Below are 24,144 nucleotides of genomic sequence, written 5' to 3' on the forward strand. Positions count from 1 at the left end.
TGCCCTCTCACAACTCCCCGATCACAGGTTTGTAAAGCAAACTTCAGACTTTTGACTGTTTGCTTTGGCAGACCCTGAACTGCTGCGATGATCTGTAAAGTGGATTTTATATTTGGCTATTTTAGTTGGCAGTGGTTAAAAGCCAGGCCGCTGATTTCAGACACAGATGTCATTGCACACTTCACTGTACAGTGGTAAAGCAACTTTAATGCTTTAATTTTAATTAGCAAAGTGCATAATCCCTCCTGTTACAATTGTCCATTCCCCCCAACTCATTTGATCACATTCTTAGAACTTGCTCTGTCCTTGTGTCTCGTCAATTCAAATAAGAAAATTCCTTCATTGGGAGGTTTATTTTCTGAAGGAAGTGTATCACTTGGGGTTGTCTTGGCCTGCTGACATGAGATTCTTCACTTCCTGAAATAAGAAACTATGCAGATGAAGTGGAAGCTGGCCAAACAAATGTGTGAGACCCTCTACTCAGGACTAGCATTTCATCTCATCAGCCTTCCCTGCCTGCCTGCAGCAGGCTTTAAGAGTTCAACATTTTTTTTAAAAACTGCACGGATACAACTTAATAATTTAATCTGATGTCTGTCTCTCTTCTGAGGCAGGTGGTACCAGGACTGGTAATTTTTCCCCATGCTCTTTCTATGGTGGTAACCTTCTATCTCTGCTGTATCATCAGGAGCTTCTGCTTCAGAGGGTATATCAAACTGGTTAATGATAATGCAAGACTGTTTCCTGACCCTTTTGCTTTTTGGAAATTTGGTAACCAGGTATTGGAACAGGGATTCCAGACTGTGGTGGAGCCGGTCAGCACACTCTCCACCGCACATCTGGAGAAATTTGCCAGGGTTTCCAATGTCATACCAAACCTCCGTAAACTCCCGAGGAAGTACAAGTGCTGATGTGCTTTCTTCACAGTGCTATTGGTGTGTTGGGTCCAGAAAGATTTTCTGAGATAGTGACTCCCAAGAACTTAAATTTTCTCACCCTCTCCACCTCTGATCCCACACAATGATCACAGGATCATTCTCTGGCAGAGAAAAGAACTGTCAACAATTGTGGGTTAGAAACTCTTTCATCAGGACTTGATGTAGGTTTCCGGCGTGCAGCATTGACCATTCTTTTTTTCTTCCACTGCCCTTACAGGAGATTGTGTGCTGCTCCAGATTCCAGCATCTGTCTCTCAGGGGTTCATTTCTGTGCTGTATGACTGGAGATCTGAGTCAGGGAAAGTAAGGTCACTTCTGCTGTGTCGTAGTCAAAAAGTAGCATACACAGGAAGATCACTATGGCCAGAAGTCACCACTGAGAACAACCCCAGTGGGTTGACAAGAGGAGAGCCAGCAAATCTTCCAGTCTCCTCATAATGCTAAATAATTGGACAATACTTGTCAAGCTCCCACCCTTGAGATTGCAAAATGTATCCCACTCCCACACTGAAAGGAAAATAATTACAGGCTTGATCTTTTCATAAAGGCAAAACAGTTCAGAACCAAGAGCCACATTAAGTCGAGATACTAAGGAAAGAAAAATTAGGCTTTAATCATCATTTGGCCTGGAAGAGCCATTAGACTTGCCAATACTTTTCGCTTGCTACAAGGTGGGGAGTCCTCAACATGTGGCACCATTTAAAGAGGACTGTGTCTTCATTCAGCAGCCACCAGCAGAGACGCTCTGGGATTTGTTTCTGCACAGTTTGGTCTTCGGGGATCTGCCATTTCTACTCCAAAATCTAATGGTGCCTTGTAAATTGTGATGTGGGTATGCGGTACATTAGAATGCTTAAGCCAGCATATCCTGTAGGGAGTCTGGCGACTAATTTTTATAAACTAATTGGTTCTTAAGATCAAAGATGACGGTGCTGTACTGTAGCCTTGTCAAGATGAGTCTGTGGGAGACTTTTTCAAGAACCAAACGCACAAGAGGGTTGTTAGCCTTGGAGACATGAGAGACTGCAGACACCGTAATATGGAGCAAAAGAAAACTGCTAGAGGAAGTGACTACGTCAAACAGCATCTGTGGAGGCAAACTAAACATCCCTTTGCCTCCGTAGATGCTGCTTCACCCACTGTTCCTTTAGCGCTCTGTTTTTTGTTTGCCTCTAAGTCGTAAGTTTGTGGTTTCAAGTTATCCTCTCAGGGGCTTGAGCATATAATCCAGGCAAGCAATCTCAAATTTTTATTGTTTAAATCTAGTCATACAATACGGAAACAGGCCCGTTCACCCCACAAGCCCAAGCCACCCAATTGACCGACACCCCCAGTATGTTTTGAAGGGTGGGAAGAAACCAGAGCACCTGGAGGAGTCCCACACATATACGGAGAGAACATACAAACTCCTTACAGACAGCGCTGGATTCAAACCCAAGTTGCTGGCCCTGTAACAGCATTCCGCTAACTGCTACACTCACAATGCTACCCCAATCCTGTTGCCAGAGGTTCTGTCTTTCAAAGGAGAGATCAAGCCAATACCCAATTTGCTCTTTCAGGTCGATGGTTTAAAAAAAAACATTCATTGTTGAGAGCTAAGCTGACAGGTTCCCCCTCATTTCTGTTGCAAACCACCCACAACGCACCAGAATGGGAATCTGCTGTGAGTACGTTGACTTGCGGCTTGTTATGTCACCTTCTTTCTTCTTCTTTGGCTTGGCTTCGTGGACGAAGATTTATGGAGGGGTATGTCCACTTCTGCTGCAGGCTCGTTGGTGACTGACAAGTCCGGTGCGGGACAGGCAGGCACGGTTGCAGCGGTTGCAAGGGAAAATTGGTTGGTTGGGGTTGGGTGTTGGGTTTTTCCTCCTTTGTCTTTTGTCAGTGAGGTGGGCTCTGCGGTCTTCTTCAAAGGAGGTGGCTCCCCGCCGAACTGTGAGGCGCCAAGATGCACGGTTGGAGGCGAGATAAGCCCACTGGCGGTGGTCACCACAATGTCTAAAAATACCTAATTAGCTACAGATTGGACCCACCCTACCCTGAAGACACAAAAGTGCTGGAGAAACTCAGCAGGTACTGCAGCATCAAAGGAAGCAAAGGGTAACCAATGTTTCGGGCCTGAGCCCTTGGTCAAGGACTCAACTGATGGACTCAGGCCCGAAATGTTGGTTACTCTTTACTTCTGATAGATGTGGTGTGACCTGCTGAATTTCTCCACCGCTTTTGTGTATTGAACTTACAGAGGTGAGGTTTGACCAGAATTTACAGTGTTCTGAAATGTGGCGAGGTTCTCAAAAGTTCTGTGCGCTACTGAAAACTGCAAGCAAATAATTTGGGAGTAATTCAGGGAACGCAGTGGTGCAACTAATAAAGCTGCTGCCTTCACAGCTCCGGAGAACTGGGCACCATCCTGACCTTGGGACCTGTCTGTCGAGTTTGTACTGGGGTTTCCCCTAGGAGCTCTGTTTTCCTCGCACATTCCAAAGTAGATTGGTAGGATTAATTGGCTACTAGTGTGTGAGTAAGTGGTAAAATCTGGAGGATCTAATGGGATGGTGAGGAGAAATTTAAAAATGAGATTAATATAGGATTAGGGTAAATAACAGGTTGATAGCATGAATTTGAAGGCTGAAGGGCCACTTTCTATGAAATATATCTCATAAACGTGACTCTAACTCCATATAACACTTTATATACATCTAAAAGAGGCGGTGTCTTAAGAAAGCAGCTTCTATCTTCAAAGGCCGTCACCACCCAGGCCATGCCCTCTTCATACTGCTACCATTGGGAAGGAGCTTCAGGAGCCTGAAGACAAACACCCAGTGGCACAAAAGGCTTCTTCCCCTCTGTGATCAGATTTCTGAATGGACATTGAACCACAGACACTGCCTCACTTTCCCTTATTTTTGTGCTAATTTATTTATTTTTAAATATAACTTATAGCAATATTTACACTGTAATGTTGTCATAAAGCAACAGATAGGAAATTTTGATTCTTATTCTAAATTAGTGATTATCTGGGCTTTGTTAAGAGGACAGTACATTCACTGTATTAATGCCAGGACTCATTATAGAAAGTGGAAGAGGCATGTAAAAGGGTCTAAAGTCTTGGCTAGGACCACATCAGGCCTAATAATTTCTTCACTCAATCATCCCACCTACAAATATTGCCAGTCCCATTTAGACACCAATTGTCTGCTACATAATACAACTGACAAGGGCAGGACTTTGACCTGAGGAAATACCTTTAGTCAGCCTGGCTAGCCTTGCAGGGGCCTGCTGATAGGCCACACACTATTACATAGAAGGACCCACGACATTAAAAGGAAAGCAGCGTTTTTCTTGAGAAAACACAAACCTCCAGCTGAGGCAGAGAGAACAAAGATCTCCCATTATATTGAGAAGGTTGAGCTGAAATAAATCCTGCAAGAGCAGTTTCTGAGACCATTCAGAAATTCAGCTGTATGTTTCTGTTCTGGTAAATTTGTTGTTTTGCAGAAAGATGATGAGTACATTTTCCACGCAGACACAATCCAAAGGAAATTCCATTTAGCAGGTAATGGACCACATCTGCAGTGGCACAGGCTGTGGCTTTGACTCTCAAGTGCTGGGTCAACCATTTGAACTATAGTAATATTATTATCCACTACTGGCTACCTCAGTAAATAATTATTCTTTTCCCTAGACCTCTGGCCACCTGTTCCATAGACCCACCACACTGTGTAAAAAAAACTTGCCCACAACTCCCCTTCAAATCTTTTCCCTTTCACTAAGGCCTCTAGTTTTAGACTCCCCTTCACTGGGAAAAAGATCCTTCATAATTTTTTATACTTCGCCCCTCAGCCTCCTACACTCCTGTGAAAGCTGCCTCAACCAATCCAATCTCTACTTTTGATTCAAGCCATCCAGTCCCAGCAAGATTCCTACGAATCTTTTCTGCACCATTTCCAGCTTAATAACATCCTTCCTAGAGTGTGGTGACCAGAACTGCATACAGTTCAAGGAAGGATTGAGAATGCCCAGGGATACCAACAATCGGAAGCTAAGCAGAAACTTTGGGAAAAGGCAGAGCTCCAGCATAGTTAACTATATTTTTAAACTAGTCACTGTTGTCGAAGTGGTGGAAAGCTGAACTGATTGTAACCTCGACTCTGCATTCCTGTTTACATGCTAGCCTTTTGCTACTTTCTTATCAAGTATCTCCAAAAATATTCAAAGACTGCTTGCACTCCCTTATGAGGAAGAAAGTCCCAAAGACTTTCTGTGAGAAAACACTTAATCTCTTTCTTAAATGGGCCTCTTCTATTTTAAAGGTTTACTCTTAGTTCTGGATTCCCCACAAGGAACCATCCTTTTCACAGCCACTCTCCAAAGACTCTAAGGATCGTGAATTGAATTGAACTGTTTACTATCACAAGTAGGAAAGTACAGTGAAAAATGTTGTTTTGCTTGCTGTCCAGACAATCAGGAGTGAAACACAGAGCCCTTCTTCAACATATGCGAGACCTTGAGGAAGGACTCAGGCCCAAAATGTTGGTTATATATTTTTTCTTCCTGTGGATAGTGCGAGACCTGTTGAGTTCTTCAAGCATTTCTGTGTTTTCACTATCCAGACAGTCAACCTCTACAAAGTACAACAGGCAGAGCAAGAATAAAATTAAAGGTGCAGAGGACAGTGTTACACAATACAACAAAAGTGCAGAGTTTAGTATCACATGAGGCGAAAGAGCAGGATTTAATATCAAAGGTAAAACAGTACCAGGCATCATCTTGAGAGGTTCAGATAACAGCAGGAGAGACATTGACCTTGAATCTGAAGGTGCATGCTTGCTTGTGCCTGACAGGAGGAGAAGCTGAGAGTGTGTCCAGGGCGGGATGTGTCCTTTCATGTGTTGGCTGCTTTCACGAGACAGGGAGGTGAAGACGGAGTCAGTGGAGGGGAGGTCGTGATGACGTGAGCTGTGTTCGCAACTCTGCAGTTTCTTATAGTCTTGGGAAGAGCAGTTCCCCTTCCGAGCCACGATCCCATCTCACCAGGAAGCTTTCTATATAAAAATTGATAAGCGATACTGACAACATTCCAATTTTTTTGGCCTTTTGAGAAAGTACAGAGTTGATGCACTCTTTGGCTGTGGTTTCAATGTGGTTAGAGCAGGATGATTTATGCCCCAGAACTTAAAGCTCTCCATATATACATTTCAGCACACTGTGAAACAAACAAAGGTATGTGCTCCTTGTCATTTGAAGATGTCACTGATCAGTTCCTTTGTCTGGTTGACATTGAGAGGGAGGTGGTTGTCCTGACACCATCTATCTTCCTACTCTACTCCAACCTGTAACTGTTTAAAATCTGACATGCAATGGTGGTGTCGTCTTATCTGATTTTTTTATATGAAATTGTGTTCAGTTCAGTCAAGCCTCCCCATCACTTTTCTAAACTTCAATAGATATGAACCTAGCATTTCCTGATGAGATAACTCACCCACTTCAGGTATAAATCTAGCAAACCTTACCTGATCTACTTTGAACACATCCTTCCTTCATAAAGTGGAGACCAATACTGTTTACAGTTCTTCAGACATGGTCTCAGCAATGTCCAATAAATGAAGCATAACTTCCTACTTTTGCATTCAATTCCATATGAAAATAAACAATAAATTTGTTAATTTTCCTAATTAGTGACCAAAAACACCCAGTTATGCCTATTCATATTTCCTGTTAGCCTGAAAATCTTCTATCCAGGCCAACATCACCATGAACTTCGATACATCATTTTATTAAATGCCTTTTGGAAACTTAAGTGTAGTACATTCATTGGATCTGCCTTATCCTATTACCTCTGCAAATTCCAAAGTTCTACTCAAGACTCAGCTTCCTATGGGATAGCAACGAAAGTGGAAGATCGTAAAAGGAGGCTACACAGACTGCTGCAATCTGTTTGGTTCTGGGCCACATCTTTGGAACTCCTGCCAGATCTTCAGAAGATATCGAGATGTATCTGTTTGTGCAATAGCCAATATCACAAGTAGGTTGCAAGGAGAAGTTAGCGTAACGATTTGCAAAGTGCTGTTACAGCACCAGAGGTCGGGACTGGGATTCGAATCCCACGCCATCTATAAGGAATTTGTACATTTTCCCCATGTCTGTGTGGGTTACCTCTGAGTGCATTTCCTCCTACCCTTCAAAACGTACCCAGGGTTGTAGGTCAATTGGGTGGCACGGGATCATGGATCGAGAGTGCCTGTTACCGTGCAGTATATCTAAATTTAACATTTCACCAATTCAACACAGTAACCCGGGAGGTTGGTTTGAAGTGGACTGTTTTTACAATGAGAGAAGGATTGCATTGGCATTCTTTCTCTCTTTTGCTCTGAACTCCACAGAGAGCCCCTGTTCCTCCTAATGGAATGTGAGAGGAAAGCAAGATTTTCATAGTAATTCTTCAATGGTGTAAAATCAGATCACGTATGTGGAGGCAGGAATCTGAAAATGCAGTGACTCCGGCACGTGGAGATCAAGACAGAATAAAAATAGTACTTGGAAAACATCACGGAAGTGTGGGCCTGAAATCAGATCAGAATGTCCAAATGGCTCACTGGACACGTGTATTTGTATCTATGGCGCCTCACAGTTCGGCGGGCAGCAACCTCCTTTGAAGAAGACCGCAGAGCCCACCTCGCTGTCAAAAGACAAAGGAGGAAAAACCCAACCCCAACCCACCAATTTTCCCCTGCAACCGCTGCAACCGTGTCTGCCTGTCCCGCATCGGACTTGTCAGCCACAAACGAGCCTGCAGCTAACGTGGACATTACCCCTCCATAAATCTTCGTCCGCGAAGCCAAGCCAAAGAAGAAACTGCAGGTGATTCATTCAAGTTGTATGGGGATGGAGACTGCGGCATTTTTGTCTGAGTTTCTGTATCTTTGTCCCTATGTGTGCATATTTTGTGGGAACATTCTTATGTTTCTGTTTTTGAACTTAATTGGGAAAAGACAATTGTGTTACACAGAACAGCTTCTATTTTGAACCAAAGGCTTAATCTCTGAATGCTCTCCTTTTCCAATAAATAGGGCTGGTCTGAGCAGTGTCAGCCTCGAGCCACCTGGCACCTGACCCAGAATGCTTTGAGTTTAGGTCCCAGTCAACAGGTTTAAACAGAAATTTCATCGGATTCTATGGTGTCGTACTGAGGGAGCACTACTTTTTTTTCCCCATAAAGTCATGAAAGTTGCCACTGAGAAATGGGAGTGGCGATGTAATAGCTGCAGCAGGAGGTTTATGACTGCAGCCCGAGGAAAGATCTGCTTCCTTTGCCCCAAAGTCAGAGTTGGATACCCACCCGGACCGGACCCTGCCAAAGATGTTTAACCATAGAACACAAACTGCCATCCTTTCTCCTCAAGGCTAATTCAATTGCTCATTCCCCACAGCCTTACACTGCAGACATTTACTTGGAGTAGCTGCAGTATTGGAAAGTGCCTCTAAAGGCCATATCCTGGTTATCTCCCTCTTCATTCTGTCATTATAGCAGCATAGCATATCTGAGCCACTTTGCCAACAGGTCACAGACTCCATTCCCTGAAGGGTCACCCCTGTTCTGATGGGTCTGAGTTCTCAATATGGACTTCAGCCCCCTAACCACCCCAGTCTGCCTTGACTCTCAGCATCTGTCAGTAACCGTCAGCGAATAGTGAGGCTTCACTGCTCCACCCTAGGGCTGTGACAGCCGAGAAATTTATCCTTAGTACAGTGAGCACTTAATCATTTCCCAGCTTTATCACTACACATGCACACTTCCTGCACAGGGCATCCAGAGAGAGGAGACTGCAGCAAGGAAAGCTGGATAAAGGCAGTAAGAAATCATGTCAGATGACAAGCAGTTGACAGCAATGTTCTCCAAGCAGAGAAGGTTAAGGGGAGCATTATGAGGAGTATTCAAATATCAGGAAGTCTTGATAAAATGATGAGATACTGCTTCTAATGTAAGGAGACTTGACAAAAACACAGATTTAGAATTACTGGAACAAGGTAAGAATGGATGTGAGGAATTAATTTTCATAGTGAATTGTATGATCTGGAACGTGCTGTCTGAAAGGGAAAGGTGTAAGTAAATTCAATAGTTCCATTCAAAAGAAAATATGCGAAGTGAAAAGAAAATATCTGCAGGACAATGGTAAAATTCAGGGGCGTGGGGCCAGTTTGTTGGATCTCTCTCTCGGAGAGCTGGCACGTGCCCTGGTTGTATGATTATATGATGAATCATGTGCTGTATATAGTTCCACAATCAGAGGTCCTCTCTTGCTCAGTTGGTGAATACACTGGTCATCGCAATTTGTAGGTGTGATTACGGCCCGTGCAGCTATTTCTCCTCTGTGCTGGGGAGGAAGCAGGTGAACAAGGTACTGCACTTTGCCTAGATAAAGGATAGAAATTTCATCCAGGGTTCCTCGATTACTGCTAGTCATTGGGATTAACCAACTTAGTTCGTCATTGGAGTTTCAGTGTGAAGACTGGGGTCGGAGGAGTGATAATGGTCACCAGGGTGAGAAATTTTCCCAGTTGTTGAGGGGGCGGGAAAAGAGGCCCCTGGGTCTAGAGTTTGACCCCATTGGAAGCATCAGGCTTTCCACTCCATTCATGAGTCAAGCCATTGGTTCCATTCTGAGCCAAGAAAACTCTAAGATGAGACAAGGAATAGAGCAAGTTTACTCCAAATTGGTGTCCACTCTCCTGGTAATCATTAATGACCACCTCTATCAACAGGTCTACAACATACAGAGAAATATGTAAGAAAACCCCGGCAATGGAGAGCTTTAGATAACAAATATACAAAATCACTTTTTCCACCCAAGTACACTGAATTCATCACATTTCACATCTTGAATGACTTACATATCCTATTTGTAGATGGGCCGCCAAAACAAGCAAGGTGAGGACGTCAGGATTATGGAAGCTGTGAAGGAGTGTGAGCTCGGCCAACTGTTCTACTGGAGCCTCAGAGGGAGACATTGGAAGGAGTGAATGTAAATGACACCCCCGGGTCTTCTCTTGTTTCAGGGACGTTTGACCGTAGCGTGACACTACTGGAAGTATGTGGCAGTTGGCCAGAGAGCTTTGGACTGCGACAAATGTCTTCTATCGATAACACAGACGAAGGTCTTCGTGAGCGTCTGGCAGACGCCATGTCTGAATCACCCAGCAGGGACATTGTGGGCTCTGGAACAGGTAAGGAAGGAGTCCCATTAGTGCATCATCCTCAAAACTAGACCCTGCAGCAAAGCTGAGATAACAGTTTAAGCAGACGCTTAATTGGCATCCTTACCACCTCTCAATAAAGCAATATTATATTGATTCTGGTAGGTTTAAGAAGTCTTAAAGTCGCCAGTTAAAATCTCAAATGGGAAATAAATTTCCATTTCCTTTATTAGTTGTCAACACGTCTTGGTCATCTTCACTCCAGGCTCTCTCTATATAAAAATCTATCCTCCCTACATCTTCGAAGCACTGTATTTGTGGTATGAGGCTTATTGGCGGTTATAATAACCTAACCAGACCAGATTTCATTTTCAGGGCTTGTTTGATTTTCTAGTGGCAAATCTGATTTAACCTTGTCTTCCTCCTTACAATACAGTAGGGGACCCGTCTGTCTCGGAACAATCCCTTCCTCTCACACATTCACCCTGTTTCACACATGCCGATGAATACCTTCTGATTTACCTACTGCACATCTACAGTTGAGACAATTTCAAGTGACCAATTAACCTAACAACCAACACATCTTCTGGATGAAACTTCCAGGCACTCAAGACAAGCCTGCAAACCCTGCACAGGCTGTACCGAGGTCAGAATTGAACCTGGGTCACTGGAACTGCAGTGCCACTGTGCACTTCTGACTGCGTCTGTTTCTCTTTAGCTGCTTTGGGTTGAAATGATACCACGAGCATCTCCACTGTTAGATCAGTTGAGGCTGGTGGCAAAAAAAAGTGAAACATGAAGATCTGTAGAGGCTGTGATTAATGAGTAAAAACGTACAAAAATGCTGGAGAAACTCAGCTGGTTTCGCAACGTCCATAGGAGGTAAAGATAAGTTACTGATGTTTCTGGCCTGAGCCCTTCAAGGCATAAGCAAAAAAAGGCAGGCGTCTAAATTAAAGGCTGGAAGGGGGGAGGAGTCCAGACCAACAGACAAAGGCTGTTAATTGGATATGATATGAGGGAAGGTGAGAATTGATTTTGACTCTTTGAAAGGAGACAGAGGGAAATGGGGGAGAGAGGCAGACAGACACAATTAGAGGAAAAGAGGCAAGAAGACGATGGGGGGGGGGGGGGGTGGGGGGGATGTTACAGAAATTGGAGAAATCTCTGTTAATGTCATCCAGCTGGAGGGTGCCCAGATGGAAGGAGAGGTGTTGTTCCTCCAATTTGTGGGTGGTCTCAGTCTGGCAGTGCATGAGACCGTGGACAGGTACACTAGCCCACACTCAATGGCCCAGCAGAACCTGCTGAAACAAGTCAGCAAAGAGATTTCCAGTGCTCCCAAGTTACCCACATGATCACTTTTAAGGTGATCTAGTTTGAGTAACTCCCATGCTCAAACTTCAATGTGTGGCTGGGCTCCAGGTTGCTGTGGCCCCTGTGCTGTGACAGCCTCAATGCTCGAGGAGGTGCTCACAGCAATATGAGGCTGTTACAGGATTGGATGGTTTCAGCCAGAGGTAGGTGCCTTGTCAACCTTTGGATTGGATCATAGAAGAGTGAACTTAACAGAAAATCCTCCTGTTTACTTTTAGAAGACTTTGTAACTGATTCACCTTATCATGTCTCAATGTGGGGTTGTCATGTTGTAGGTATTTCTTTGTTAACAGCAAAGCAGCCATCAGACCCTACCCCTAGATCCACTCCCAGTCGTCCTGGTCATGCCTTTCTGTCTGGGGTGCAAAGTTAATCAGTTGCTCTTAACTTGACATTCCTGGTATTCTGCAGCTTTCAGTTCAATTTTGCTAATTTAGCACCAACTGGATCTAATGGATTTTAGCTACTCAACCTATTGGTGAAAATTAAATAATGGAATATTGGGTGGGGAGGGGCAGGAGGGATGGAATATGGGCGCAGGGTGTGAGAGTGGATGGAAAAGTGTACAAATTGAGACTGCATTGGCTCACAAGCTATTTACTGTTCACATGAAAAGGAATTCAGGCAAGTAGAATCCTGACAAATAATGCCTTCATGAAAAACACTCAAGAATGTGCTGACATGCTTCCAGTCTGACATCCATTAATCCAATTTTAGTTTAAGAACTGCAGAATTGCTAGGAGAGAGGTTGTGACGGTCTGACTGGATCTTATCATACGACTCTGACCCCGCGCCACATTCCTCCCCCCACTGAAAATGTGCGCCCACCATTTACACACACTGTAGAACAAAAACCCGAGGCCCCCATCTGGTTTAGAACTTAATCTGCTGCTGTGCCCAGTAACTATCCTGTTCCAATTCCACATTTATTCTGCCTTATGTTCCTTAATTTTAGACATACAGTACGATAATAGGCCCTTTACAGCATGGGATTCGAACCTCGGACCTGGACGCTGGTTTTGTAACAGTGTTGTGCTAACTGCCAGGCTTTTATTTCTAAGCACTTTGCTCCACTGACTTAAGCAATGAAGTTGTTACCAGATCTCTCCTCCCTACCCTCTTGGAGAAGTGAATGGTATCAAACCTCTGACAGTCACAACTGCTGGGATTATATCCAGGGTTGCCAACAGTGGTTGGATTTTGACCTGGAGATTTGATCTCCTGCTTCCTGACCCCATCTGGCAATGGTCACAGGGCAGATTGTTGCCCAATGAAACAATAATTGATTTGTAAGTGGTTTTATAATTGGTAGTAAAAACCAGAAATGCTGGAGGAACTCAGAAGGTCTTGCAGCATCCGTAGGAGGTAAAAATACATAACCAATGTTATAATTGGTAAGAGAAAGTATTGAAACTTCTTCGGTTGCAGCATTGAGATCCCAGGACAATCCTAGAGCAGCAGCAATAGTAATTGTATGATACAGAGAAGTAGCTCCCTACCATATTCTAGATAATTGGTATATGGTATAGAATACCATATTCTACCATATAATTGGCTGGATGTTGCTATATCGGTCAGTGTAGCAGTTAGCGCAACGCTGTTACAGTGCCAGAGACCCGGGTTCAAATTTGGCAGCGTCTGTAAGGAGTTTGTACTTTCTCGCGGTGTCTGCGTGGGTTTTCTCCCAGTGCTCCGGTTTCCTCCCACCCTTCAAGAACATACCAGGGTGTAGATTAATTGGGTGTAATTGGGCGGCACGGGTTTGTAGGCAGAAAGGGCCTGTTTCCATGCCGTATGTCTAATTTTAAATTTAAATTGAAGTCAGGGATTCACTCTCTTACTCTCCTCCTTAGCCAGTGATTGCAATGGGACAAAATCCCACCTGGTGGGCAGCTCAGCCTCATCTTCGTGAGAGTGTCGGCAAGCTGATTCTCCACGGAAGGCAGGTCAGAGTCAAGCCTAGAGCAGTCCCCAGTGGCACTTCAAAACCCAGGTTCCCTGGTGTTCGGGATCCAGAACCTTGACAGAATTTCTCTCTGGCTTCTGAGTCCTGCTGCGAGAAAATCAAGCAGGGAGTTCATAAGTGGGGGCAAAAACAAGGTAGAGGAAATATTAGCATCTTAAATGTTTAAATAACTTCTCCGAAACTTCCAAAATGACAGTAATAAATTAAATTTATATGGTACTTTTGACGCAGTAAAATATTCAAAAGAGTGTAATTTGATGGTGGCCAGGACAGCTTACCAATAGGTGACAGGTGGTCAAAGAATGAGGTGGACCTCTACTCCAGAGCCAAGAGCACTCCAGCCTTTATCAATGACTGCCTAAAGAAATCTCTTGGTGCCTGCCCCATTGACCACCGCCAGTGGGCTGATCTCGCCTCAAACCGTGCATCTTGGCGCCTCACAGTTCGGCGGGCAGCAACCTCCTTTGAAGAAGACCGCAGAACCCACCTCACTGACAAAAGACAAAGGAGGAAAAACCCAACACCCAACCCCAACCCACCAATTTTCCCCTGCAACCGCTGCAACCGTGTCTGCCTGTCCCGCATCGGACTTGTCAGCCACAAACGAGCCTGCAGCTGACATGGACATTTACCCCCTCCATAAATCTTCCTCCGCGAAGCCAAGCCAAAGAAGACCACACAGAGAATGCTTCCACACAACAGGTAAAAGAACTCCAAATTACTGAGATCAGAGAGTTACATAATGTGGAAATAGGACCTACAGTCTCACCCAAAATGCTCCAAATCATCCCTATCCATTTACTTGTCCAAATATTTTTTAAACGTTGTAAGTCTACTCACCTCTACGGGTTCCTCTGGCAGCTCATTCTATGTAATGTACCCACCACCCTCTGTGTGGAAAAGCCTGCCTGTCACATTCCTTTAAAACTTTCCCCACTAAATAAATGGAAGATAGAAGTCTATCAAAATTCCAGTTCCTAAACAAGATCCTGAAAAATGTGGATCACTTTCGCTATCACAGGAGTCACATCTTTTAGTGAAGATGGCCACCAGCCCTATGCCCAGTGAGTTGCTCAGCCTGGCAAATTGAGGTAAAGACCAAGACCTCAAATCCAGAACTAAGTTCCTAGTGCAAGAGAACAGCAATAATTCTTGCTTTGGAGACAAACAACTTATAACATACACAGACAACTTTCTTCAAGAGCTGGAAAAGCATCACCAACGCACTTGAGAAAATATTCCAGATGATTGGTAGAATGGGCAAACCAGTACCACCATCCTCTGCCAAGCAGAAATCCCAAGCACCGAGGCTCTGCTCCGGTGTACCAGCCACACTGTCCACTTGCCTGACAGTAGACCTCTGAAACAAGCTCTTGAGCTCAGAGATGGGAAGAGATTTAAAAGAGGACAGAGGAAAGTGCATTTTCAAATCGCCTTGAACACAGGCAAACTCTTGCCACGATTGAGAAAATATACATGGATCACTGTCATCAGAGGGCAGCAAGGATCCACACCACCCAGCACACGCTCTGTTCTCACTGCTGTCATCAGGAAAGAAGTATAGGTGCCACTAGACTCGTACCTCCAGGTTCAGGAACAGTTGCTCCCCCTCTACCATGAGACTCCTAAACAACAGACTCAATCATGGACTCATTTAAGAACTCTTATTTTGCACATTATTTATTACTGAATTTTTTTTTCTGTACCCTCTGCAGAGGCCAAGTGCAAACAAGACTCCCAGCAAGACATCTACTGCCCTGTGGAACATCACCTGCTCCACCTGTGGCAGTATCTGTTGATCCCGTGTGGCACTCATGGGCCATCTCAGAATGTACAGAATGAGACTGGAGTCATGATTTCCTTGATCTGCATTAGCCTAGGAAGAAGAGGATAAGAGTAGGGTAAAGACGCAGGGTGGTACATGACTGATCTTAAGTAACTGAAGCCATGACCCCCAGTAGATCTCAGATTTGAGCCAGAGATCGTGAGGAGTAGAGAGCTCTCAAGGTTGCAGGGCTGAAGGAGAACAAAATACCAGTAAAGCAAGAGGTGTTTACTATTTATTGCCCATGTGCTTGTAATGGAAAGGTTGAGCTGGATATCAAGAGAATGACACATAAACAAAGAGAAACTTTGACAGCTTCGTGTTTAACTCATTTAGGGATACTGCCTTGTTCAACTGCTTTCCTTAACAACAGGCTCTTTCATATTCCAGAGGGTGCAAGTCTGAGTCTGGGCCGTGCAGCTCAGAGCAGAAAGGTCACAAGGCTATAATGCAGTTAGCATTGACTGCCCCCTCTTGTAGTGCGTCTATTAGCCTGTAATTTGATTTGTAGCTATTCATTGGGAGTCCCTGCAGCAGTGTGGTATGGGCTGCCATATAATTGGTACTGTCTCTATTTTTACATCATTAGATTAGCCCCTGGTGCCTGGCCACTTGTTGTCTGTGCTGGGACGACCATTTATGTGGCTTTAATGTAACATAAAATTCATTACTGACCACATTGAGCAATCCCACAGCACCAGCACCAATCCCATTCTCTCCCCCCCCTCCACCATCTACCAATTCTACACTCCCCACCCCCACCATACCTATCCCACCCACTGAAGCTTTGCTTTGTGCAGAACATGGTTTTAACTCTTTGTGGAGCCACAGTCAGAATGTACATGAAGCTGTGCATTGGCTGGATTAAAACAAAGAAACATCCATGGCAGAGGGAGCTAAGGGCGTCCTTTAGACTGGAACAGAAGACCTTGCACCAAGGGTACCTTTAGTGCTTCTCTGCTAGCATGCTGAGGTTTCAGGAAACACACCATCCCATCACATGCACCTAATGCTTGTTAGACATTATCAACAAAGTCCTCGTGCTCATTCAAGCCCACAGGAAAAACAATACATTATTTAACGGAGTCTTAATATTTGTCATTAAAACTCTCACTCCTGTGCTCAGATGCTTCCATGAACTTGCTGTTCAGTATCTCTGTACCTCCTCACCCTTACAACACTGAAATCCAAGAGCTGCTCCAACTCTGGTTACAGTGAAGGAAGCTGCTACTGAATTTGAACATGAAGATTTGAAGACTTTAACCTCTTCGTCATTGCATACCTTTCCTCTGTGTATTTTGTGGTTAACAGTGAATTAGTAATTGAGGCAAAGATGGATTTAGCACAAAGTAACAGTTTTACCTGAGTTAGATCATTGTGAAGAGCAGTAGTCCATTCAATAATTTAGAGGGGCAGAATGTCCATTGAATGAATCCAAACAAGATTCTCCTGAGCACTGAAATTTTGAGTTGCCAGCACTAAATTAGTACAAAAATACCCAACACCCATTGGACACACTTGTGTCTGGTGAAGTTAAGGAACTGAATGGGAGGAGAACGACAGAATGTCACTTATGTTTAGTGCTGGAGACCAAATACAAAGTCGACACCTACGATAATTGTAGTCAAAACACAGTAATACCACCTGCAAATTGGAGGATCAATGCCTCATCTTCCGTCATTAACATTAACTTCTCCATTTTCCATTAGAACCCACCCTCTCCACCTTCTTCCCCCTGTCTTCTTTCCTCTAGCTCTTCTCTCTCTCTACTTTTTCCTGTCTCCTTTTACAGACCTAAAATCAATTCTCACCTTTCTTCTTATCATATCCAATTAACACCTTTTGTCTGTCGGTCTGGACTATTCCCCCCCACCCCCACCTCCCCCGCACATTCATTTCCCCATTTCTTTCCCCAGCCTTTCATTCATATCTTGAGGAAGGGCTGAGGCTGAAAGATTGGTGATATATTTTTACTTCCAATGAACTCTGCGAGACTGGATGAAGTCCTCCAGCATTTCTATATTTTGATTAATGTCCCCTAACAGATGCTTATGAAGGATATTGCATAGAAATCGTATTGAAAGTCGACGATGCCATCATCCATATAAATGGTGTTGATTAGCCATGGACATGCATCTACATGCAATGAATTAGTGGTAAGAATAACCCGTGACTCTGGGATTGGAGTTCTAAAGGTTGAAAAGATCAGTAAATTTGTGGAAAATTTGAATGCTGGACTGGGATGCTGATTGGCCATCCTAACTGTTTATAAAAACCTAAAACTTAAGGAAGCAGAATGAGGAATAGGACACTCAGCTCCTCAAGCCTGCCATGGCTGATTTGCCCTTGGCCTGGACTCCTTTTCTGTGCTAGTTACTCGCACACTCTCCAGCCTCCCTTCCAGAGGTTTCTCCTCCGTAATCTTGAGAATGTCTCAGCTCTAATGTAGAAAACTCAACATTGCTGTTGCAGTTCCAAGAAGTTTGAGAACAGGTCGTTCTAACCGACGTTAGACCTTATAGTTTTATAAAGATTAGGTTTGCTTTGTCTGAGATCTGCAGATGTTTGCAAGGTAAGGCTTCTTCGAGTTATTTAAATTTTGAACCATGGAAAAAGCCTGTATTTATCCTCCTCCCTAATTATTTTTTAAAAATTTTCCTTACAACACGGTAGAAGCCAATTCCAGCCATTTAAACCTGTGCCACTCAATTGCACCTGAATTAACTTACAACCCCTCTATGCTTTGGATGAGGGTGGAGCCCAGAGCATGTGGAAGAAACCCAGGCACAAACTCCTTACAGACAGCGCCAGATTCAAACTCAGGTCGCTGACACTTTAATAACATTGTGGTAAGCAGTATTCCAACCATAGTGTCTTTGAGAAAGTGGTAAGTGAACCAGGTTCTGGAACTGATGCAGTCCTTCTGATGCCTTCGCGTAGGGAGTTCCAGGACTTTGACTCGGTGACAATGAAGGATTGATGAAAGATGTTTGGTTTCTGATCAGGAGATGAACCTGCACGGTATTCCATGGTACTGTCTTCTTTTGTCCCTCCTGGAGATAGAAGTTACTCGCACACTCTCCAGCCTCCCTTCCAGATTTGGCCATGCCGTCAAGAGTCGCCAAATGAGTGTAATTTGGAGATGGCACGGCTCTGGCGATGACACTCAAAACACTACAGATACTGGAAATTTGAAATGGATAAAAACTTGGAAACACTCAACAGGTTAGGTAGCACCTGGAGAAGGAGAAACAGTAACTGTTTCAGGTCAAGAACCCTGCTGGGTTGAAGGAATGTCTGCACAGAGTTATGGATGGGGCACCACTCAAGCAGGTTGGAGTTAAACAGGAAAGTGCTGGCTCTTTGATTGCTGTGCAATACACACCAATGCTGGGGAAACTCAGCAGGTTACTGGATGGCACTAAGCTTCTTGAGTGCTGTGGACGTTGCGTTCATCCAGGCAATGCAGAGCATTCCCTAACACTCCTGATTAGACAATGTCATGAGGCGAATCACTCATAATAACTCGCCCAGCCTGTGACCTCCTCTTGCTGTCAAATTTCTGATCAATTTTTGTGGAACTACATCACTCAGTTGCACTCATTTTAGAAGAATTAGAGCTTGTGGGCCGGAAGGCCTTGTTAACATGCTGTAGGTCTAAATTAAAAATTTTAAACCCCTCTTATTTGCACACAATACAGATAAACATACTGCATAATTATTTAACAGCTAGCCATTACTACCGTGCTGTAAACAAGGACAATGGAAAAAATATTGCTTTTCCTTCGTACTATTTTGCTTGTAAACACCCTTTGATTGGGTGTTAAGATTACACGACCAGCAATGGTGTCTATTATTATTCATTATTTCATTTGCTCTTTAGAGGTATAATTAGTCACATCTGGATTCCCAATGAGCCATCTGGGCTTATGGCTAATGTGTGGACAAGAGTGTCGTGAGTGCATGCTGACTGAGCGATGTTCTCCCCTTGCTCCATTGAGAGGTAGCTTCCTTCCTATGGGGCTTGCCGCGGGAGGATGCAGAAACACTGCTTTAGTTCTCCAACTGCTCTCCAGACTGTTTCTCCGTCGTCCTGTGAATGCACAGACACCGTTGCCATGGGTTACAGCTTGCACCATTCCAAGCCATTGCAACGAGAGCTTAATTATTCCAGAGGACAAATAGTGTAGCCATGGCCTGAACGTGTACTCAGGACAGTAATTCTTTGTCAAAACTGAAGTCTGAATGCATGTCTGAAAAATAAATTCAGTTTCAACATGCACACGTTATGGTGAATAATATTACTGCAAAAAGTTGTATGATATTTGGAATTATCTTGAATAGTGCATTGGAAAAGTATTGAGAAGGTGCGTAACTGCACAGGACTTCCAATGGCTTGTGTAAGTAGCTGTTCACCCCATGCGATCCTTATCTTGGGAAGGCATCGCCACTAATTCTAGTTCTGTGGATGATCTAAATCACGAGGGGTCAGTCAGCACTTCACAATCAGGAATGGGAAATGGCCCAGCCAAGTAAGTTCACTAACTCTGCAAGAAGGCATCTTTGGAGCTGTGATCATATGTGATATCTTAGGAAAAGTTTGTCTTGTGTATGCCCATGTGGTATTCGCTGCAACTATTATGCTTTGCTAAGGTCTGGCCTGCCCTGCTCAAGTCCTTTTGCATGTAGCTTCGTAGCAGCAGAGGTTAAGCCAGGAGACCCCTTGAATAAGAAAAGAGGAAGAAAGAATGGAAAGGAAAAGGCACGTGAAGAAAAGAGAGAGTGGGAAGAAGGAGGGAGAACAGAAAGGGGAAAAGAGAAGGCAGGAGGATAGAATCAGGAGGGGGGAGTCGAAAAAAAGAAGCAAAGGGGAAGAGCAAAAATGAAGGGAGAAGATGGGAGCAAGAGGGAAAAAAAGGTGTGATACATCTTAGAGGGGCGAAGGAAGATTGGTGAGCATTAGAGGAGGTGGTTGGGGGAATGAGATGAGGGGATAGTGGAAGAGGAGGAGCTGGGGGAAAGTAGGGAGAGAAAGATGGAGGAAGGAGTAAGGGAATGAGTAAGGGACGGGGAGATCAGGTGGGAGAGGGTGAGGAGAGGAAGAATGAAGGAGGGAAGAAGAAGGGAAGGTGTGCAGGGAAAAGTATAAAATGAGGAGAGGTGGAGGAGAGAATTAGGGAATGGAAGGTGAGCAATCGAGGTGGTGCATAGGAGAGAGGTGGCACGAGGAATGAGAAGAGGGTGAATGAAGGAACCTAAAAGGGGAAATGGGTTTGAGCAAAGAAAGGCCACAAAATGGCCTCTGCATTACTGAGTGATTAGAGTATCATGTGGGATCTGGTTCCAAACCACTCGTCAACTCAGATAAATTTGTGGAATTTCTTTCTGCAAACAAGAGAAACACAAAATCTGCAGAGGCTGGAATCAAGCAGCATCCATGGATAAAAAAAACCCACTCACCTTTTTATGCTTGATGTCACCCCTCCTATTTTAATCTTAATAAGGGGTCCTGACGCAAGACCTTTCCTCCTGGATGCTACCTGGCTCGCTGAGTCCCTCCACCTTCTCATTGTTCCCTTCTTGCAAACATGGAAGTATCATGAGGCTTGCTGTTACGCAGTTTCTTCTGGCTGGAGATTTTATTATTACAGTGAATTATCTCAGGATAAGACTTCAGCATTGAAATTAATCACATTTTTCTCCACCCGAGAGTGTGATGGAGGCTCAGTCGTGTATTTTGAGGTGATTTTTGGGATATAGGGAAATGAAGAGGTGTGGGAAACAAGTGGAAAGGTGGCATTTATGTTGGATTTGGCGTGATGTTATTGACTTGGCAGAGAAATCTGAGAGATCAGGTGGTCTCTTGATTTCAGTGTATGTTCTAATATTCTTATTTAATGGAAAATGGGTTGTAAAAACTGAAAGAATTAGAGGGAATTGCCTTTAATTCCTCATGGTACAAGGAAACTATTTTTAAAATATTGTAAAGGAAACACTGAGATGGTCCAAGGATCCTCTTATACTCAGAGATTCCCGCAAATATGGACAGCCTTTGACTAGCAAAGTTATTGGATTTGTTTTGTGGTGAAAAAGTGACCCTTTGTATGAGGTACTGGTGAGCTTTCAGCATATACGGGACCAGACCCCAGCCACTTCAGATAGGATGAGGAAAAGCTAGAGGGCAAACCCATCAATTCGAAGACATTAACCCCAAGAGTTCAAGAAAAGCGTGATTTATCGCAGCACAGCATGCCTGAGGTGGTGATGACTGAGTGTTACCAGGATGTTTGAACTCTGGAATAGCAGATAAGAGACCTATAAGGTCAAATGAACTGGCGAGATTTATTAATATCTGCCTGGTTCCTGAGGCGAACACTCCTCACATCAGCTGTGAGCTCCTTGTTTCTGACTGGAAATTTCAGGAGGAAAGGTTGAAAGGTCTTTTGACCCTTTGAAAACTTGCCAGTGATTTTATTTCTGGATTTAAGTTTTAAAAAATTGCAACTCTCTTTCTGCAAGGCTACAAATAAGGAAGCCAGAGAAATATTTGAAGAGCAGGCTACATGTTGGTGAGTGTGGCTTCACCTTGTGCAGAGATATGTACCCATCATAGCTCAAACATTTCAGTGTGGTATCAAGGGGGTCCTTGCAGCGGGAAATATACTCTTACGTACCTAATATTGAATTAAGGACAGCGTACAGCTCTTGTGACACTTCATTTGTTTCAGGTGTTCTGGTAAAAATTATCGATGTTTCTAAAACACTACTTTGTCATTATCGTGTAGTTGGTGAGAGCAGGAGTCCACTGTTGTGGTTCCCACAGTACATCAAAGGTGCATTAAAATGCTTGGGACATTGTGAGATTGTGCAGGGTTTTTAGGTGGGTGATGTAAGCAAAAGGAAGGGGTGCTACCCCATTGTATCCTTACCCTGTTCATGCACCCAGCACTCACAGAACTTCACTGCTCACTCTTCTCTCCACTGGCTCATCAGGCAAATGCAGGTGTTAAGTCATCACAGGGTGTGTGAAAGGCACCATTCATTTCTGTGCACCCTGTTAAACAAATTAGGATGTTTCCCTTGTCCCATATACCTGAGGCAGGCCTGTTCATGGTCTGCACTGCCTTTTTGGCTGGAGGCTGGTTTCGGACCTATTTTTCAGGCACAACTTTTTTTGCAATTTCAGCTGGGAGAAACTGGGATTCGATTTCTTTAGCTGGATTTGAAAGAGTTGCTGCAGGGAAGGGGGAAACAGAGGTGGGGAGGTTTGTACATCTGTACATTTGGGCTTTCTTGTAGCATAGCACTGATCAGAGAAAACATTCCTAACAAGAAGCTCAGATGCACCGTGACATCCCATGAGGCATGAGCTCGTCAGGCATATTTGAAATTACTTACAGATGTTCTGAGCATCTTGTGTAAAGAAGAGGTGAAAAGAGTTCTAAGGTATGCAACACACCTTGGTAATTCTGACCCAAGATCTGTTACTACTACCGCCCAACTATTCTTTCATTGTGTAACAACTTTCACAACATGATTTCCTCAACTCGCTCCGCAGCCAGTGGGGGATTTTGAAAGTGCAGTCAGCGTTGTAATGCAGGAAACGTGTACATCAGTCAGTTCCCACCTAATCTTGTTTCCCCATCACAGTGCATGAGTGAAGATCCCGTGGCGCGACTGGCTTGGGGAGCCTCGTGTACACTGGAACTGCCAGACAGTCTGTGGGAGTTGCTTGTCGGTCAGCAGAAACGTCTCAGCCTGCAGAGAAATACCCAGAAGAGCAAAGGGTTAAATCACCATAAATGGTAAATTTGGTGAAAGGAAAACGAGAGAATTTTGGGTAGAACAAGAATAAACAATCTCCAATGGTTTAATAGTTCATTTTCAAAATGGCCTTTTTTTTTAAGATGATGTGGATGACCCAGTGTCGGTCTTGTTACAAAGAGATTCATTTATTGAAATCAGTGACAGCTTCCAGGCATCCGGTCAGAAGGACACACATCCTGTGCTGATCCGATGGACCATTTTTCATGCAGTAAGTGTTTATAATCTACCATTCCGGCTGTGGTTTTAACCCCCTCACGTACATGACTGCTCAAAAGCAATATTCACTGCTAAAATGTCCATCTGGTTTGGCTATCTGCCCACAGGATGGGTAGGAGACCTCTCAAAACTAGAGGCTCAAGGGAACCAGCCAATTTCAGTTCCTGTCTGGTGCATCTATTTACCTCACAACAATAATTTGCATTTATGTAGCTCCAACAGCATGGTAAAACCGTGCCAAAACATACTTAAAGAAGAGCAGTCATTGTCAAAGATCAACACAAACTAATCTGAAGCTTGGTCAAAAGAGATTTTTAAAGGTGAAGAGAAGTTTAATGACAGGATTTCAGGCATTTAATCTGAGCTACCAAAGGAAGTCACTCATGATGCAGCAAAGGAATTCACAAGGAGTTAACATTGTAGGAATGCAGAGATCTCAAAGTTGTGTGAAAATTAGAGGTACGAGAATTTGACAATTCAGGGACTGGCCAGACTGCAGCCACGATCAGGCAGCAGAGCCTGTACCCTAGAAACTGGTCAGGAGACTATAAATATTATCTTCCCCTCCTTCAGAGAAATAATACATGTTGACTTGCTGGATTGATTGTGGAGCAGACCCTTCTCACAGGGACAATAAACTGGAACTTGAAGTCAAAATAGATCAGAATTATCTACATCGAGAATCATCCATCGAGAAAATCTTTGAGAAGGAATAAACAACTCAGGATGAATTTGTGGAGAATACTTGAGATGGTAGAATTTTTGGTCATTGACCTGAAACTTGCTCCGTTTCTTTATTC

The 24,144-nt window shown here is 43.9% G+C and overlaps 1 protein-coding gene across 7 annotated transcripts in view; it reads left to right on the plus strand.

The window, feature by feature from the left end:
- bcas3 (BCAS3 microtubule associated cell migration factor) overlaps positions 1-24,144 on the plus strand; it is a 728,081-nt gene that overhangs the window by 681,307 nt on the left and 22,630 nt on the right. For 2 of the 7 annotated variants that reach the window (XM_069911282.1, XM_069911283.1), the window contains exons 24-25: positions 9,996-10,163; positions 15,192-15,443. The exons of 1 other annotated variant lie outside the window; for it this stretch is intronic. In XM_069911282.1, the coding sequence (XP_069767383.1) occupies positions 9,996-10,163; positions 15,192-15,370 (347 nt within the window). In that variant the 3' untranslated portion in view covers positions 15,371-15,443. Of the gene's footprint in view, positions 1-9,995; positions 10,164-15,191; positions 15,444-24,144 lie in introns of those variants that run through there. 4 more of the 7 variants (XM_069911284.1, XM_069911286.1, XM_069911281.1 and 1 more) reach the window with 3 other exon arrangements.

Source organism: Narcine bancroftii, chromosome 14 (assembly GCF_036971445.1).
Source record: "Narcine bancroftii isolate sNarBan1 chromosome 14, sNarBan1.hap1, whole genome shotgun sequence".
Classification (NCBI taxonomy): domain Eukaryota; kingdom Metazoa; phylum Chordata; class Chondrichthyes; order Torpediniformes; family Narcinidae; genus Narcine; species Narcine bancroftii.